The following is a 19641-nucleotide window of genomic DNA, read 5'->3' on the forward strand; positions in this document are numbered from 1 at the left end:
GCATGGTGGTCCACACCCATAGTCCCACCTACTTGGGAGGCTGACGTAGGAGGATCATTTGAGCCCACGAGTTCGAGGCTGCCATGAGCCTTGATCACACCACTGCACTCCAGCCTGGGCAACAGAGTGAGACACTGTCTCAAAAATAAAATAAAAATAAATAAATTTAAAAAGCGTATAGGAAAGGTAACAGAAAAGTAGAAACTTTCTTGATAAAAGAGCATCTTCTTAAAATCCCCACTCTACCTCATGTTATAATCCTTTTATTTACTACTTAGTATTAAGGACTTGTTCCCTATGTGTTTGAAACATGTTTGGCGCTGGGATTCGCTTCAAAGGAAGATACTAACAATAAGAAATTCCACAATGAAAACCCGCAGTGACCAAAAAGATAATAGTGATTTGGGGTATAATTTTGACTAAAAAGATTAGGTCAGGCTGTGCGAGCATTTTTGGCCATGAAAGTACAGAAGGATGCTAGAAAAACACAGTACGGTGGAAAAAGCGTTTCCCCGGAAGTCTGGGAGCCCACCTTTGGCATGAAAAGCGGGAGCACAGGTTGTAGTGAGCTAAGATCGTGCCATTGCACTCCAGCCTGGGCAACAGAGCAAGACTCCGTCTCCAAAAAAAAAGAAAAAGAAAAAAAGAAAGTGGGAGCACAGAACAGAAAATACAGAATGCAAGCTGCCAATTATGGGGGAAAGATTATCACTCGGCCCCAGCTGGCAGGGCCACACGATAACGTGACAAGAGAGTCCGCCTGCAATCGCAGCCCTGAGGCTGCTGGTAGAGCCCGGCGCGACCCCCCGCGAAGACTACCACTCCCAACTGCGCACGGGGCGCGCCGCCGGGGCCGCCAGGGCGGCTTCACGCGCAAGGCACTGTGGGACTCGTAGTCTTTCTCCCCACCAGCTCCTCGGAGCGGGAGAGACCCGAATTTTTGTAAATGATCCGCCCTTCCAGGCCCTGCTTCTCTTTCCTCCCTTTCCCTCCCACCTCCTTCTTTCACCGAGAGTTTGAAAATTCCCGCGGAGCCAGCGCTCGAGCGCGGAACCATCGCGAGAACTCTGGTCCCTGCAGCCGCGATCTCCGCCGGTTCTCCCCTCCCTCTCCGCCCTTTTCCTCCGCTCCCTCCCTTCCGGGGCGTGTGGAAGTCGGTCTGTCGGCCCGAGGTAATGCGCAGAGCGGCGCCGGCGCTGTTCGAGGCGACCAGGCAGCGTTGCAAGGGGAAGGACCCAGAACCGCGGCGGGAGCAGCGACTGCGTGTTAGCCGCTGAGCGGTCTGCAGAGGCCCACAGCCCGCGAAGGCACCCTCGGGGGCGTGTGGCTCTCAGGTGGCCGGGGCGGTCGCAGGCGGAGGCCGGCGCGCGGAGGAGCGGCTTCAGCCGGGCGGAGGGGTGTGAGCCCGGCCCGTGGCGGCCACGTCTCCCGGGAGATGCTGTGACGGACCCGCACGGGAGGAGCTCGCGCCTGGCCTGGCGACCCGGTGGACTCGGCCCGCGGCGGCGCGCTCACCCGCCCTGCTCAGGTAGGGGGAAGGGAGGGAGGGGGTTGGGCCCGCGCGGCGGAGGGCGGGTCGCTCGGCCTGGGCCCGCGGCGGCGGCGGCGGTGGGGCTTCTGCTCCGCGAGCGCCGGGCCTAGGCCGGGCGTGCGCGGGGCCAACGGATGGGGCTCGAGGGGGCGAGCGCTGGCGGTGGCGGGTACGGAAGGCTCGCGGGCGCCGGGCTTCGTTACATAACCTCGAACCGGAGGAGCGGCGGCACATGGCGGCGGAGCGGCGCTGGTGGGTTCGCGTCCTGCGCCGGCAGCCGGGTCCTTTCCCGACCCGGGAGGGCCGGGGCCGCGACCCTTTCCCACTGTCCTCCCACGCGATGCACTCGTTGGCGGGCCTTTCCCCGAGGGAAGTGGCCGGCGTGCTGAGCCTGTCCTGTGTTGGCGCGTGTTCCACATGCGCCTGGGCCTGGCCGCAGTGAGTAGTCCGGGCGGGGAGAAGTTGGACTCGGGGCCCAGACGTGAGGCTCCAGCTCACCCGATTGGTCAGATCAAGGAGAGTTAAAAGCACATCTTGGGGTGCTTATTAATTTGCCTTCCTTGTTCCCACCTGGGAAGCTGAGGGCGATTACTTTTGCCACTGGTTGCCTGTTTTGGTTTGGGTGTTTTGTTTGGAGAGATGGGTAGATTTTGTTCTCAAAGCTTACGAGGTTCACACTATCTGTGAGCAGAGTTTTGTGAGATGAGCGTTTATTTCCAAATGGTCAGTTGTAGAAATTTTTGGAAAAACTGGGTTCTTTGTAGAACAAAACGTAGATCCTTTGGGGAAATCCTAAACGATAGTTTATTCTCAGAATACCCTAAAGAGCCTGTAGATTTTCACAACTGTCTTTACCTGGGCGCAGTGGCTCGTGTCTGTAATCCCAGCACCTTGGGAGGCCGAGACGGGAGGATCGCTTGAGCCCCGGAGTTTGAAACCAGCCTGAGCAACATGGCGAGACCCCCTTTTTTTTTTTTTTTTTTTTTAAACTGTTTGTGTGTGTGTGTGTGTGTGAGCTTTCACTGAGAGAGTCCCTTCGGAGAGAAGAAATTAAGAGTGATTTACTGATTTCGGAGGATTTGACCAGGGATGACAAGCCCAGTTAAGGTTAATACTTGAAGGGATGTTTTAAGTGTGCTAAGCGCTATGGGAAGTCTACATTGTCGCTTTCTCATCTTTCAGTAACATACTACCAAACTGTCACGAGTTTGCAAACAACAATAATTATCTTTAAAAAAATTTTAAAACACCATGTCAACCGGGCGTGGGTGGCGCCTTTAGTCGCGCGGCTACTCGGGAGGCTAAGGTAGGGGGAACATTTGAGCTTCAGCCTCAAACCGAGATTTCCAGGATTACAGTGAGCTGGGATCGCGCCGCTGCACTCCAGCCTGTGTGACACAGCGAGACCCTGTTGCTAAAAAAATAAAGAATAAAAATAAAAAAGATCGTTATACGTCAGTTTTGAGACTTTTTTTTTTTTATGCCTCTCCTTTTTCATAGGTACAGATACGTCTTAAGAGGACAGAACATTGTCTTTCACGCCTACCTTTAATATTTTCAGGGACTTCTCTTTCTTCCCAGAATGAAGTCTGACTTCCCTAAGTAAGCTCAAAGCCCTCTACAATAAGTGTATGCTACTATCTATCCTCATATATTCACAAATTTTATGCTTTTGCTATTCCGGAATCATCACCAATCCTGGGCCCATTCTGTGGAATGTTTCTTTGCTCATGTTTTTCATCCTGGAGTGCCATCTTTCCTTTTTTAAATTCTCAAATTTCAGGACCTCCTTCGAAATCCCATGTTTTCACTGTATTCTTTTTTTTTTTTTGAGACGGAGTCTCACTCTAGCCCAAGCTGGAGTGCAGTGGCGCGAATTTGGCTCACTGCAACCTTCGCCTCCAGGGCTCAAGCAATTCTCGTGCCTCAGCCTGGTGAGTAGCTGGGACTACAGGAACTAGCCGCCACACCTGGCTAATTTTTTTGTATTTTAGTAGAGAGGAGGTTTCACCATGTTGCCCAGAGTGATCTCGAACTCCTGAGCTCAGGCGATCTGCCCACCTCGGCCAACCAAAGTGCTGGGATTACAGGCGTGAGCCACCGCACCCAGCCCACTGTACTCTTTTATTTCCCTTTATCCCACTTTTTTTACTGGGATCTCACAGCATATTAACCTCTATTGTGGCATTTATTCGTTGTGTCTGATATTCTGATAATTGACTATGTATCTCCTTTTCTAGATTGTAAACTCCTTAAAGTCAGGAAGTAGGTTATCTTCTTGCCCTTGCATTCCTTTACTAACACGGTGTTTTAAAAGTAGTTCGTGATTTAAAAATGTTTGAATTAAATTGGAAAGAAATTTCTGAAAGGCTTGAAGTTTCTGGGTCCACTGGTAGTTTACATTTAAATGACAATTCGTCTTTTTATTAGTCAAAAAGAAAAAAAGTAAAATTGCATACAAAGTGGTTTATGGAAATGCTTGCTTGGTACAGGTTGCAATATAATTGTTGAACTAGATTACAGTTCCATTTTCTGTGGTGGAATTCAGTTACTGCAGGAATTTGTGTATTTCACACAGAAAACTGATTTATAGTATTCTGTTTTTAATATCTGGCCTAGTAATTTTAATAATTTTGTTTTGCTTAATACTGAACCAGTGTATACTTAAAAATAATTGGGCTCAATCTTGAGTTTTAAAAAATTGATTTTATTGTTTAACATGGCTATTCCTTGTCCCTGCTAGTGTCCTAATATCCTGCTACACAGTATCCTGTTATCCTAATTTATTACATTTAGGACCTATTAGTCCAAAGGCACTGTGACCTTGTCGAATGCCCAGGAATAAGATTTGGTGATTTTTGCCTTTTAGGAATTCGTAGTGTAGTGGAGAAGACAGGCAAGCAGAAGTAATGAATTTTTTTTTTTTTTTTTTTTGAGAGTGAGTCTCGCTCTGTCACCCAGGCTGGAGTGCAGTGGCGCGATGTCAGCTCACCGCCAGCTCTGCCTCCCTGGTTCACGCCATTCTCCTGCCTCAGCCTCCTGAGTAGCTGAGACTACAGGCGCCCGCCCGGCTAAATTATTTTTGTATGTTTAGTAGTGACGGGGTTTCACCATGTTAGCCAGAATGGTCTCGATCTCCTGACCTCGTGATCTGCCAGCCTGGCCTCCCAAAGTGCTGGGATTACAGGCCTGAGCCACCGCGCCCTGCCAAACATTATTTTATTTAATTAATTAATGTATTTATTTTTCTGAGGCAGAGTCTTGCTCTGTGCCAGGCTGGAGTGCAGTGGCGCGACCTTGTCTTTTTGCAACCTCTGCCTCCCGGGTTCAGCGAATCTCCTGCCTCAGCCTCCCAAGTAGCTGGGACTATAGCCCGCGCTACCGCGCCCAGCTAATGTTTGTATGTTTAGTAGAGACGGGTTTCACCATGTTAGCCAGGATGGTCTTGGTCTCTTGACCTTGTGATCAGCCTGCCTCGGCCTTCCAAAGTACTGGGATTACAGGCTTGAGCTACCACACCTGGCCATGAAAAGCCGTGTTTTCATTCAAAGCCGGTAGAACATTCCTGCTCTGCCTATCTAGACTTTGGAAAGGAGTTGAAACTTTGTAAATTACTTTCTTTTTTTTTTTTTTTTTTTTTTTTTTTTTGAGACGGAGTCTTGCTCTGTCACCCAGGCTGGAGTGCAGTGGCGTGATCTCAGCTCACTGCAAGCTCCGCCTCCTGGGTTCACAGCATTCTCCTGCCTCAGCCTCCCGAGTAGCTGGGACTACAGGCGCCCGCCACCTCACCGGGCTAGTTTTTTGTATTTTTTAGTAGAGACGGGGTTTCACCGTGTTAGCCAGGATGGTCTCGATCTCCTGACCTTGTGATCCGCCCGCCTCGGCCTCCCAAAGTGCTGGGATTACAGGCTTGAGCCACCGCGCCCGGCCGTAAATTACTTTCTATAGGTTGCGAATGCTGGCATGTCATAAAAGGCTGGGACTCTATTTAATTTTGTACAGTACTGAACGTAGATGTTTCATGTGTGTTTGTGTTTTCATATACCTTTGAGATATTCTTTCTACTATAGTTTTTTTTTTTTTTTAAGACAGTCTGGCTCTGTCGCTGAGGCTGGAGTGCAATGGCACCATCTCAGCTCACAGCAACCTCCACCTCCCGGGTTCAAGTGAGTCCCATGCCTCAGCCTCCCAAGTAACCGGGGTTGCAAGCGTCTGCCACCATGACTGGCGGCTAAGTTTCATATGTTTAGTGGAGGCGGGGTTTCACCATGTTGGCCAGACTGGTCTCCAACGAACTCCTGACCTTAACCGATTCTCCCATCTTAGCCTCCCAAAGTGATGGGATGACAGGCGTGAGCCACAGTGCCTGGCCTGTTTCTTTTTTTGAGACGGGAGTCTCGCTCTGTTGCCCAGGCTGGAGTGCAGTGGCAAGATCTCGGATCACTGCAAGCTCTGCCTCCTGGATTCACGCCATTCTCCTGCCTCAGCCTCCCGAGTAGCTGGGACTACAGGTTCCCGCCACCACGCCCTGCTAATTTTGTTTCTGTATTTTTAGTAGAGACAGGGTTTCACCTTGTTATCTGGGATGATCTCAATCTCCTGACCTAGTGATCCGCCTGCCTCGGCCTCCCAGAGTGCTGGGATTACAGGCGTGAGCCACCGTGGCCCAGCCATGCAGTTGTTTTTGTTTGTTTTGAGACTTGTTTGTTTTGAGACGGGGTTTCACTCTTGTTGCCCAGGCTGGAGTGCAATGGTGCAGTCTCAGCTGACTGCAACCTCTGCCTCCCGGATTCAAGTGATTCCCCTGCCTCAGCCCTCTTAGTAGCTGGGATTACAGGCATGTGCCACCACACCTGGCCAATTTTTTGTATTTAGTAGAGACGGGATTTCACCCTGTTAGTGAGGCTGGTCTCGAACTCCTGACCTCAGGTGATCCACCCACCTCAGCCTCCCAAAGTGTTGGAGTGACAGATGTGAGCCACTGCGCCAGGCCCCTATTTCTAATAATACAGTGTTTTGATGTTCTCTGTAGTGTGCTTAAATTGTAAAAGTCTTAAAACCAATTTTGCCCCATAGATTCAAAGGCTGTTAAATTTGGAAAACTTTGATTTATTAAACTTTTTTTGAAATCCTTTGTGCTGGGCACCATGATGAAGTCTGGAGAAATAAGTACTCCTCTTTTCTAGAAGCTTGGATATGAAAGGGAGGAAGACAGAATATAGTAAAGCACATTACATGTATTGTTAAGTGCTAGAACCTGGATTCAAAGTTTGAATTAGAAATATGTTAGGCTGTGTTGCTATAAAGGAATATGCGAAACTGGATAATTTATGCAGAAAAGAGGTTTATTTTGCCTCATGGTTCTGCAGGCTGTGCAGGCATGACACCAACAGCTGCCTGCCTTCTGGTGAGGGTCTCAGGAAGCTTCCAATCATGTCGGAAGGCAAAGGGAGAGCGGGATACTCACACGATGAGAGTGGGGAGTGAGGAGGTACCAGGCTTCTTGTTGTTTTTTTTTTTTTAAATACAGGGTCTCACTCTGTCGCCTAGGCTGGAATTCAGTGGTGCAGTTATGGCTTACTGCAACCTTGACCTCCCAGGCTCAAGCAATCCCAGTAGCTGGGACTGCAGGCATGCGCCACCACACCTGGCTAATTATTTTTTGTAGATACGAGATTTTGCCATGTGGTCCAGGCTGATGTTGAACTCCTGGGCTCAGTCAATCTGCCTGCCTCAACCTCCCAAAGTGCTGGGAGCCACCACGCGTGGCTTTAAACAGCCAGATCTCACGTGAATTCATTACTCTGGAGAGGGCACCAACCCATTCATGAGGGGTCCTCTCCCATGACTCAGACACCTCCTACCAGGCCCCACCTCCAACATTTCAGTATGAGATTGGGAGGGTACAAATATACAAACCACATTAGGTTTATTTTTTATATTTTTAGAAACAGAATCTTGCCCAGGCTGGAGTGCAGTGGCCTGATCATAGCTTACCGCAACCTCCAACTCCTGGTCTTAAGTGATCCTTCCACCTAAGCTTCGCAGAGTGCTGGGCGTACAGGCACGAGCCATCATGTCTGGCCACAGTTTAAATACTGTGGCTTTATTCTCTTTGAGCTAGTACTTCTATATCATCTTTGTTTTGCATTCAAACAAAGTAACAAAACTCACCCAGCCTAAGAAATAGAACATTTACTGTATTTCATTTTCCAGAAAAATGCTCATTGTGTGTTATCCTTTGGACTTTGGATTTTGTGAAAATCTTTCCAAAATTCTATTGGGATGATTTTGATTGAAGTATAGGGATCATGGAACTTTTTTGCTTATTATTCATTAGCACTCCTTTGAATACACTTTAGAAAAAGCTACTGCGTGGAATTCTGAAGGTTTTGGTTCTGGTTGAATTACTTTGGTTTTAAGTTTAGTAGAAAAAATGTGTTAACTTCAGTTCATCATTAAACTGGTTTTATCAAGCTTTGTAAAAGGCTGTCAGAGGGGAAAACAACATAGTAACAATGTGATTCTGGCCTTTTTCTTTTGTTTGTCTAAAAATTTTTTGGTACCTACTTAGTAGGAGATGAATAGGATCAATTTGTATAAATATAACAGCAAGTAAGGCTTGAGTATAGGACCCTCATGAGGGTTTTGTATTGGAGGCTAATGGTCATAGCTTCCTGTTGATGCACACACCCTTTATATTAGGTTAGACTTTTGGATCTGTTTTGGATAATAAAAAGCAGACTTCTGCTTTTAATGACTTGGAAATCTCAAACATAACTTCCTAGGGTTTGTGACTTAATGGTGACATATGTGGTTAAGTTTTTTGAGGCAGTCTATCAAGTTTTTGTCTAGGAGATAGCATTTATAGCCTGAACAGAAAATGATAACTCATGTATTTTAATTTTTTGAGTGAATCTTTGAAATGTTTTTTTCACATAAACTTTTTGGGGGGAAAGGACTCATGGAGAGAATAAGAATGACAAGAAAGAACGTTAGGTTGATTTTTGCCTTGTTCCCATCCTAAGGCTACATAAATATCTTCTGTATTTTTAAAGTTGTATAAGTAATTATTGATTTTATAAGAAATCCAAGCCATACGGAAATGAGCAAATCACAAATTTGCATCACGCAAAAGTAAACGGCACTAATGCTTTGTGAATATTTCAGACATCTCTGTTTGAAGATAAACAGATGGAAGAATTCATAGTGACTATTGTATGAAATGCTAATTTTTAGAAAAAGTTAATTTTATAAGATAACTGAAAGGAAAGGAATTGTTAAATTTATAATAGTTCTTTTAACATAAATACTTCGTTACAAACTTTTTTTTTTTTTTTTTTTTGAGACGGAGTCTCGCTCTGTCGCCCAGGCTGGAGTGCAGTGGCCGGATCTCAGCTCACTGCAAGCTCCGCCTCCCGGGTTCGGGCCATTCTCCTGTCTCAGCCTCCTGAGTAGCTGGGACTACAGGCGCCCGCCACCTCGCCCGGCTAGTTTTTTGTATTTTTTAGTAGAGACGGGGTTTCACCGTGTTAGCCAGGATGGTCTCGATCTCCTGACCTAGTGATCCGCCCGTCTCGGCCTCCCAAAGTGCTGGGATTACAGGCTTGAGCCACCGCGCCCGGCCCGTTACAAACTTTTAAAAGCTAAACGTATCTGTTAGAAGTGGCTGTTATCCTGTTATTTTACCACAGGTTTCAGTTTGATAGTATTGATTCTCTTCTATGAGAATGACTTGGGCTGAGTGTTAGAACTGAATGTAGTCCTTTCTGCACTCAATAGATAGGCGGAGGAGTGCTGAGAAACGGTGATGACTTGTACCTCGGATCTCTCTTTTGCCTGATTTATATTCTACGCCTTTGGGCCTTCACCTTTCTCCCAAAAAAGCTGCACAGTTCCCTGAAACATGGGCCTCTGCTCAGGTCCCGTGGCATGGTATGTAATTAGGGACTTCCAGACCTGGAGTTTTCCTGGAGTTATCTAATTCCCCCTTCATTTCACTTCTCCCCACACATGCTAAAGGATGTTAGAATTCTCTGGATTTTGTGAACTCACCTTCTTTCTTCTGTACCTGCTTCTGTGTGCTACACACACACACACACACACACACACACACACACACACACACACACACTTCACTTGCTAGATATCAGGGGAGGAATGTAATGTATCACTTCTACTGCTTCACTCTACCAGTGTGTGAAGTCTTTGCTGCGATGAGTAACACATTATACCAGACGTGCTTATTGAATAGTCCACATGTCCCCTCTGAACTGAAATATCCAAATAGCTTTTTATCATCTGCTGAACTTTGTGATTCTGTGTCTAGATTATCTGTTTCATTGACCTATTTGTCCATTACTAGCCTATATCACATTGTTTCAGTTATTAAATTACTTATTTTTGTAGGGGACAGAGTCTCACTGTCACCTAGGCTGGAGTGCAGTGACACAATTTTGGCCCACTGCAACCCTTGACTCCTAGGTTCTCGTGCCTCAGCCTCCCGAGTAGCTGGGATTACAGACACATGTCACCATGCCTAGCTAGTTTTTGTATTTTTAGTAGAGATGGGGCTTCACCATGTTAGTCAGGCTGGTCTCGATCTCCCGACCTCAGGTGGTCCACCCACCTCAGCCTCCCAAAGTGGTGCTGGGATTACAGGCATGAGCCACTGTGCCCAGCCTTTTTTTTTTTTTTTGAGACAGAGTCTTGCTCTGTCGCCCAGGCTGGAGTGCAGTGGCCGGATCTCAGCTCACTGCAAGCTCCGCCTCCCGGGTTCGGGCCATTCTCCTGTCTCAGCCTCCTGAGTAGCTGGGACTACAGGCGCCCACCACCTCGCCCGGCTAGTTTTTTGTATTTTTTAGTAGAGACGGGGTTTCACCGTGTTAGCCAGGATGGTCTCGATCTCCTGACCTAGTGATCCGCCCGTCTCGGCCTCCCAAAGTGCTGGGATTACAGGCTTGAGCCACCGTGCCCGGCCCTTTTTTTTTTTTCTAACTATTTGATTAAATAAGTTCGTCTTCATTCTCCTTTGGTTGTATTTAATACTAGTATTTGGCTGTTAAGAATACTATTGATAGGCTGGTGTCTCACACCTGTAATCCCAGCACTTTGGGAGGCTGAAGCAGGAGGATTGCTTGAACCCAGGAGTTTGAGACCATCATGGGCAACATAGTGAGACCTCATCTCTACTTAAAAAAAAAAAAAAAAAAAGGCCGGGCGCGGTGGCTCAAGCCTGTAATCCCAGCACTTTGGGAGGCCGAGACGGGCGGATCACGAGGTCAGGAGATCGAGACCATCCTGGCTAATATGGTGAAACCCCGTCTCTACTAAAAATACAAAAAAAACTAGCCGGGCGAGGTGGTGGGCGCCTGTAGTCCCAGCTACTCGGGAGGCTGAGGCAGGAGAATGGCGTAAACCCGGGAGGCGGAGCTTGCAGTGAGCTGAGATCCGGCCACTGCACTCCAGCCTGGGCGACAAAGCGAGACTCTGTCTCAAAAAAAAAAAAAAAAAAAGTTAGCCAGGCATGGTGGCACGTGCCTATAGTCCCAACTACTGGGGAGGCTGAGACGAGAGGCTTGCTAGAGCCCAGGAGATTAAGGCTGCATTGAGCTATGATAATGCCACTGCACTCCAGCCTGGGCGACAGAGTGAGACCCTGTCTCAAAACAAACAAAACCCAAAAAAACCGCAACACAATACTCGATATACAGTGTACATTCTTGCACATGTCCTTCCCCTTTTATTTGAGGCAGAGTCTCGCTCTGTCACCCACACTGGAGTGCAGTGCTGCAATCTCCGCTCACTGCAACCTCTGCCTCCTGGGTTGAAGCAATTCTCCTGTCTCAGCCTCCGGAGTAGCTGGGACTAGAGGCGCATACCACCATGCCCGACTGATTTTTGTGTTTTTAGTAGAGACGGCGTTTCACCATACTGGTTGGGCTAGTCTCGAATTCCTGACCTCAGGTGATCCACCTGCCTAGGCCTCCCAAAGTGCTGGGATTACAGACATAAGCCACTGTGCCCAGCCCTGTATTTGTTTTCACCATGGGTATGTAACAAAGTCTAAAATATATCAATATATCTTTATTCTCTCAGGCAGTAAGAAGACTCTGTATGGTTTATTTAAACCCCACGCAGCCATTATTATTGTTGTGTAGTCAGTGTTTAGATTTTTTTTCTGTATATGTACCAGTACTTTGACATCATCATTCTTGTTGCCTCTCAGACCTTCTGTCTGATCTCTGTTCTACCTGAAGCCTTCTTGAATCCTTTAACATTTCTTTTAGGCAAACTTTTTTTTGTCTAAAAACGTATTTCCTATTTGTTAAGGATCCTTTCAGTAATATATAATTATGTTGGCAGTTAAACTTTGGATTAGACTTCTGAAGATATTCCAGAATTCTGATTTCCACTACTGTTGTTGAGTCATTTCTCTTTTTTTATAGTGCGTAGGATTCATTGGACTTCCTGACTCAGGGAATCGGTGTGTCTCTACAAATCTGGGAAATATATTGCTTCTTCCTATTAGCATTGTATTTTGGGGGGAGATTCTGATTAGGCGTATCTGAGATCTTTATATTGTCTATAATTTAAAACTACTCATCCCTTTGTGCTGCATTCTGAATAAGTTTTTGGGACTTTCTAGTTTACTTTTTTACTTACCCTTTGAGTTTGTTTTTGTTGAATATTAAGTAGGTACAAAATAATTTATTTGATGAGTGGGTGCAAAAGAATATAAGCTAGAGAAGATCACGGTACAGTGAATACCTGTATACTCAGCACCAAGTTCTAGAGAAAGAACATTACCATTACTTCAGAGTCCCTCATCTTCTTCCGCTTTCCCTCTCACATCCACTGTGGATTCTCTGTTTATTTTTTCCTTGTTTTTTTCATAGTTTCATGTTTGCATCCTTAAGCAATATTTTGCTTAGTTCTGCATGTCTTTTTAACCTTATATAAATGTCATTTTGCATGTTTTTTTCTGCTGCTTTTATTTTTATTTTTATTATTTATTGTTTGTGTCAGAGTTTCACTCTTGTTGCCCAGGCTGGAGTGCAATGGCATGATCTTGGCTCACTGCAACCTTCACCTCCCAGGTTCAAGCAGTTCTCCTGCCTCAGCCTCCAGAGTAGCTGAGATTACAGGCATTCGCCACTACGCCCAGCTAATTTTTTTTTTTTTTTTGGTATTAGTAGAGATGGGGTTTCACCATGTTGGCCAGGCTAGTCTTGAACTTCTAACCTCAGGTAATCCACCCGCGTTGGCCTCGTAAAGTACTGGGATTATAGGCGTGAGCCACCGTGCCTGCACTTTTATTGTTTGTTTGTTTATTTATTTTGAGACGGAGTCTCACTCTGTCACCCAGGCTGGAGTGCAGTGGCATGATCTTGGCTCACTGCAAGCTCCGCCTCCTGGGTTCATGCCATTCTCCTGCCTCAGCCTCCTGAGTAGCTGGGACTACAGGCACATGCCACCATGCCCGGCTGATTTTTTGTATTTTTAGTAGAGACAGAGTTTCACCTTGTTAGCCAGGATGGTCTTGATCTCCTGACCTCGTGATTCACCCGCCTCAGCCTCCCAAAGTGCTGGGATTACAGGCGTGAGCCACCGCACCCGGCCAGGTTAATAATGTATTCTGACATTCATTCATAGTGTTGCGTGTAGCTGTGATTGATTCTCATTGCTCCATTGAGTTTTAGTTTTTAATTTTTCATTTTTAGAAATTTTATTATTTTTTCAAATCTACTTGATTTTTCCTTTATCACATTTACAGTTATTTCTTATCAAGCTAAATCACTGATTTACACAAATATATTAGCCATTTACTTTCTAATCTCTGGTAATTTCAATATCTGAAGTTCTCAATAATCTGATTCTGCTGGCTGTTGATATCCTTGTGTGTTTTATTATTTGGACTGTGAGCTGCTTTTCTTTTTTCTTTCTTTTTTTTTTTGAGACAGAGTCTCACTCTGTCGTCAGGCTGGAGTGCAGTGGCACAATCTCGGCTCCCTGCAACCTCTGCCTCCTGGGTTCAAGCGATTCTGCTGCCTCAGCCTCCTGAGTAGCTGGAATTACAAGTGTATGCCACCATGCCTGGCTGATTTATTTCCGTGTTTTTAGTAGAGACGGGTTTTCACCTTGTTGGCCAGGATGGTCTCTATCTCTTGACCTCATGATCCACCTGCCTCGGCCTCCCAAAGTGCTGGGATTACAGGCATGAGCCACCGCGCCCGTACCTGTGAGCTTATTTTCTTTCTTGCTTTAACTTTGAGAGTTCTTTGAGATTCCAGAGGGAGGGTGTGTGGTTGTTTCTGTGGATTGCTTGGAGCAGCCAACCTGAATATACTTGATAATAAAATCTTCTCTTGAGGATTTTTTTTTTTTTTTTTTTTGAGATGGAGTCTTGCTCTGTCGCCGAGACTAGAGTGCAGTGAGGCTCACTACAACCTCCACCTCCTGGGTTCAAGTGATTCTCCTGCTTCAGCCTCCCGAGAAGCTGGGACTACAGGTGTGCGCCACCACGCCTGGCTAATTTTTTGTATTTTTAGTAGAGACAGGGTTTCACCGTGTTAGCCAGGATGATCTCGATCTCCTGACCTCATAATCCGCCCGCCTCGGCCTCCCAAAGTGCTGGGATTACAGGCGTGAGCCACCACTCCCGGCCTCTTGAGGATTTTCATATAACATAGCTTGAATTCTGGCCACACATTTGTATGAAAGAAAATGTCTTTCAGAGTAAGAGACTCAGAGCCATGGTCAATGTGGACAGCTTTATTACTTCCCATCCTGTACAATGGGGATTGTTCTTGCTCACCTTTAGGCTGATGTGGCCTAGTGGAGTTTAATGGGTTTGAGGGAGGCTCTTATTAGTTGTCTTTGCCCTAAGCTTTATGTTTTGCCCCTGGATCTTAGAGTGCCCAGAATAAGATCAGGGTTCCCAGGAGTGGATTTGATAGCTAACCAACTCAGATGGCTAAAATCTTTCTGTATTTTAACTAGTATTTTTGGGTGTTTATAATAGGAATCTCATCTTCGAAATGAAAGACAATTTTATGCATATCTTTTTTCTGTCCAGCAAAAGATATGTACCAAACTTGATTTCTGGGGTTTCTGTGAATTTACACATTTTTCATGGACTTTCTACCCCTTTATTGAAGAAGTAATTTTTCTTTTTCTTTTTTCTTTTTTTTTTTTGAGAAAGAGTCTCGCTCTGTCACCCAGGCTGGAGTGCAGTGGTGCGATCTCCGTTCACTGCAAGCTCTGCCTCCTGGGTTCACGCCATTCTCCCGCCTCAGCCTCCCCAGCAGCTGGGATTACAGGCACCCACCACACACCCAGCTAGTTTTTTGTATTTTTAGTAGAGACGGGATTTCACCGTGTTAGCCAGATGGTCTCGAGCTCCTGACCTCATGATCCGCCCGCCTCAGCCTCCCAAAGTGCTGTGATTACAGGCATGAGCCACTGCGCCCGGCCTGAAGCAGTAATTTTTCTGAAAGACGCCAATCACTTTTTCTTTTTTCTGTGGGGAGGATGGTGGTGGTGAAGTGTTCTTTGCAAGGAGGTTAGACAGTGAGATGAATTGCACTGAACTAGTGTTTAAAGAATCTAGGGAATAATGTATATCCTTAATACATCTGGCTTAATGACTGTTTACTTTCCTAAAGCTGTTTGGGAAATATTTTCTTTTTTTGTTTGTTTGTTTTTGAGACGGAGTCTCGCTCTGTCGCCCAGGCTGGAGTGCAGTGGCGCAATCTCGGCTCACTGCAAGCTCTGCCTCCCGGTTTCCCGCCATTCTCCTTCCTCTGCCTCCCGAGTAGCTGGGACTACAGGCGCCCGCCACCTCGCCCGGCTAGTTTTTTGTATTTTTAGTAGGGATGGCGTTTCACCGTGTTAGCCCGGATGGTCTCGATCTCCTGACCTCGTGATCTGCCTGCCTTGGCCTCCCAAAGTGCTGGGATTATAGGCGTGAGCCACCGCGCCCGGCCTGGGAAATATTTTCTTAGGAGACAGTAGAATACCTTGGTCCCAGATGCACGTACTTGTTTTTGAGACTGGATTTTGCTGTGTTGCCCGTGCTGGAGTGAAGTGGCACAGTCCTAGCTCACCGGAGGCGGAGGGAAGTGGCACGGTCCTGGCTTGCCGGAGGCGGAGGGAAGTGGCACGGTCCTGGCTCGCCGGAGGCCTTGGACTTCTGGGGTCATCCTCCTGCCTCAGTCTCCCAAGTAGCTGGGACTTAAAGGCGTGAGCGTCCGCATCTGGCCAATATGTATTTTGTAACCAGATTTTAGTTTCTCTTTATTTTGTTGGTGGCTTTTACTGTTTTTCTTGGCTGGAGATAATCTAGTATATTGTTTACAAATGTGTCATAATAATGTTTTTTAAAAATATTTACAGTGGAAGTATGCGAGACTTAAGAGCTCAAGTGACTAGTGGTCTCCTGCCATTTCCAGAAGTGACTCTTCAAGCCCTTGGAGAAGACGAAATAACATTAGAATCTGTGCTTCGTGGAAAGTTTGCTGCAGGTAAACATAATGTTGCTGAACATTTACTAATACAGTTGATTTGTAAGTTAAATAATAAGTATATGTTTTAGTTTCTTTATGTGGAAGAAATAAAAACAGAACCTAAGTGATCTTAAATATATAACATCTACAGTTACGTATATAACATTTCTAAGGTCTTTTTTTTTTTTTTTTTTTTTTTGAGACGGAGTCTCGCTCTGTCGCCCAGGCTGGAGTGCAGTGGCGCTATCTCGGCTCACTGCAAGCTCCGCCTCCTGGGTTTACGCCATTCTCCTGCCTCAGCCTCCCGAGTAGCTGGGACTACAGGCGCCCACCACCTCGCCCGGCTAATTTTTTTGTATTTTTAGTAGAGACGGGGTTTCATTGTGTTAGCCAGGATGGTCTCGATCTCCTGACCTCGTGATCCGCCCGTCTCGGCCTCCCAAAGTGCTGGGATTACAGGCTTGAGCCACCGCGCCCGGCCATTTCTAAGGTCTTGAACACGTTATCAGTGAACCTCTGATTGGGGAGTTACAGTTAATTTTTCCTTATTAAAAATTTCATGTGTTTTGTATCTTAGTATTATCTATGTTTGGGAAGTAGAAGTAACATGCAACTAGTTTTTCTTTATAATTAGGGAGTTTTATTGGTGATGCGTTTGGATTAGAACTTGAACAGTGTCATGAGTAGAAAAATCTAGGGCCCTAGATGTTATAAAATTTTCAGAAAATCTTATTTTCTTATTTCACTAACCCTGAATAAGATCTTAATATGTAACTTAGATTGTGTAATACACCAGAGAACCGTACTGAAGAAGCCTTTCTCTTACAGATCTTGTTCTAATGAAAGCTATTGCAGAAGACTTTTCTGAAAATAAGCTTCATAGCCATCTTCCCAACAGGCAGACAGCAAAACATGTGTGTTAGTCATTTGTCTCTTTACAGTGCCATTCTCTTGAATGTTAAAAGGAGCAACAGTACTTTCTATATGCCAGGCATTGTATAATGACTTGATTGGAGTAGGTATAAAACTTTTCTAAGTAGCCGCTGTTCTGTGTAACTGAGAATGAAATGGTTTATTTGATCCCAGTTACACAGGTAAGTGGCAGAAAGGAGCCTGGAACCTTGGCATTCTCAGACCCCACTGTGCCATGCTACTTTCTTAAACTATGGCCTCCCTTAGCTATAAACTTACATATCCAACTAATGTACTTGGATGCTTGATGGACATCTCAAATTTAGAAGTTATCATTCATCTGGTTGCTCAAGCAGAAATTCAGAGTCTGTACTTTATTCTTGTTTTACTCACCTCCCTGTGTCTAATTCATCAGCAAGCAAATCCAGTTAGTTCTACCTCCAAGTTGAATCTCCATTCAACCCACTTTTCTCTATCCAGTCACCAAGCAGGTGTCATCTTCCACCCACTGCTGCTACTCTGTGCTTCTGCTTGTCCATTCTTTGCTTAGCAGCTGGAGTAACATTTAAAAACATGCATAAATCAGATAGTCACTGACTTGATTTAAATCAGATAGTCACCTGTGACTTTACCTTGCAGGCAGAGTAAAATCCAAACATGACTGACTAGTAGGTGGAGAAGAGGTTCTGATATTTCCTATTGTTATGCTAATTATGTCTTAATTTCTCAATTGGACTGTGAAGTCTTTAGGGGTAGAATAATGTGTTATATTTTATAACTGCCATAACTTCTAGTTTAAATTATTTAAGCTATAGTAGTTAAAGCATGAGTTTTGGAGTTAAATGGACTTGGGATCTCCCTCTGCCGGTGCTACTTTTTGACTTTGGGAAAGTTAAACTGTATTAAGGTTTAGCTGCGTTATGTCTGCATTGAGGTGTGATAAGGAAAAAATGAGATATGTTCAAGCACATACCATGGTGGCTTTTACTGAATGACTACTATTGTTGTTGTTATTATTATTATTATTATTATTATTTGAGATGAAGTCTTGCTCTGTCGTGCAGGCTGGAGTGCAGTCGCACAATCTCGGCTTACTGCAAGCTCCGCCTCCCAGGTTCACGCCACTGAATGACTATTATTATTGCAATGATAGTTGCTTGATTATAAGTTTGAGGATCACTGTGTTGTATAAATGCTTAGATTTCAATGTGGAGATAATATGTCAAGTTAGTTTTATGTAATGAACATATATTTGTATGTAAATGAGCTAACCGTTATTGCATTTTTTGTGTATATACAACACTAAGCAATTTTTTTTTCTTCTAGGGAAAAATGGACTTGCTTGCTTGGCTTGTGGTCCACAACTTGAGGTAGTAAACTCTGTAACAGGAGAGCGATTGTCTGCTTACAGATTCAGTGGAGTCAATGAACAGCCTCCTGTAGTTTTAGCTGTGAAAGAATTCTCTTGGCAGAAGAGAACTGGATTATTAATAGGACTGGAAGAAACAGAAGGGAGTGTTCTCTGTCTTTATGACCTTGGAATATCAAAAGTAGTTAAAGCAGTTGTTCTTCCTGGAAGGGTAGGTACTGTTTAAGATACCCGGACATTCTCTTTCAAAACTGAACCCCTGCTGGTTATACAGGTGTGTTACTTTGTGAAATTTCATTGACCTGCAACATTACAATTTGTGTACTTCTATGTAAATGTGTTACCTTAGGTAAAGTGTTTAGAATAAAAATGAGGTTAAAGATGATGTTATTCAAGGAACTTAACACTTAAAATGTAACTTTCTTATTGGTTAAAACATTCCAGAGTAAAAATAGCAGTGATGTCTAATGTTCTGATACTCTTTTTTTGTGAAAAGTATCATCTAAATCTTGTTCTTATCTCCAGTTGTCTTCTATGAGGACACTCAAAGTTTTTAAACATGTATTCATTACTATGCAATTTTTAAAATGTTTTTACCTTTTAAATTTGAGACTATAGTCTTGGATTGGAGCATTATGGAAAATATATGTTGGATTCCCAGAATGAATAAATTGAACTTGGTCTGTGCTTTTAGAGAGCTTATAGTCTAGTGGGAGAAGACAAATGAATAAGACTAGCATAAATATAGTGAATGCCTTGATAAACGTAAGCACTCGGAACGCAGAGAATGGATAATTTCTAGTCAAAAGAGTTGGACATTTTAGATAAAGAGGCTGGCATGGAAAAATAATAGTACATGGAGCATTTGGGAAACTAGACTTGATTTAGAATGGCTGAGGGAGGGGTAACGGGGAGGAAGAATGGGGGCCAGAAACGGTGAGGATTTACATTGTGAATGGCCTTGTTTGTAATTAGGGGCTCCTTTGAAATCAACGGTGAAGTAAATTTTTTTTTTTTTTTTTTGAGACAGTCTTGCTCTGTCACCAGGCTGGAGTGCAGTAGCACGATCTCGGCTCACTGCAACCACCATGTCGCGGATTCAAGCCATTCTCCTGCCTCAGCCTCCTGAGTAGCTGTGACTACAGGCATAGCTGTGACTACAGGCATGCGCCACCATGCCCAGCTAATTTTTGTATTTTTAGTAGAGACAGGGTTTCACTGTGTTGGCCAGGCTGGTCTCAGTCTCCTGACCTCATGATCCCCCTGCCTTAGGCTCCCAAAGTGCTGGGATTACAGGCGTGAGTCACCACGCTTGGCCAGTG

At 45.0% G+C, this 19641-nt stretch overlaps 1 protein-coding gene across 9 annotated transcripts in view; it reads left to right on the forward strand.

Annotated features, from left to right (window-relative positions):
- Positions 1–1145: 1145 nt before the first annotated feature.
- Positions 1146–19641, forward strand: part of AHCTF1 (AT-hook containing transcription factor 1) — a 100210-nt gene continuing 81714 nt past the window's right edge. For 4 of the 9 annotated variants that reach the window (XR_013415861.1, XR_013415862.1, XM_001088135.5 and 1 more), the window contains exons 1-3: positions 1554–1783; positions 15929–16056; positions 18277–18530. Coding sequence is in view for 5 of the 9 variants with exons in the window: in XM_001088135.5 (XP_001088135.2) it covers positions 1764–1783; positions 15929–16056; positions 18277–18530 (402 nt within the window). In the remaining 4 variants the exon portion in view is untranslated. Of the gene's footprint in view, positions 1529–1553; positions 1784–1856; positions 1970–15928; positions 16057–18276; positions 18531–19641 lie in introns of those variants that run through there. The other 5 variants (XM_015127953.3, XM_077997932.1, XM_077997937.1 and 2 more) reach the window with 3 other exon arrangements.

This window comes from Macaca mulatta, chromosome 1 (assembly GCF_049350105.2).
Source record: "Macaca mulatta isolate MMU2019108-1 chromosome 1, T2T-MMU8v2.0, whole genome shotgun sequence".
NCBI classification, from domain to species: Eukaryota; Metazoa; Chordata; class Mammalia; order Primates; family Cercopithecidae; genus Macaca; species Macaca mulatta.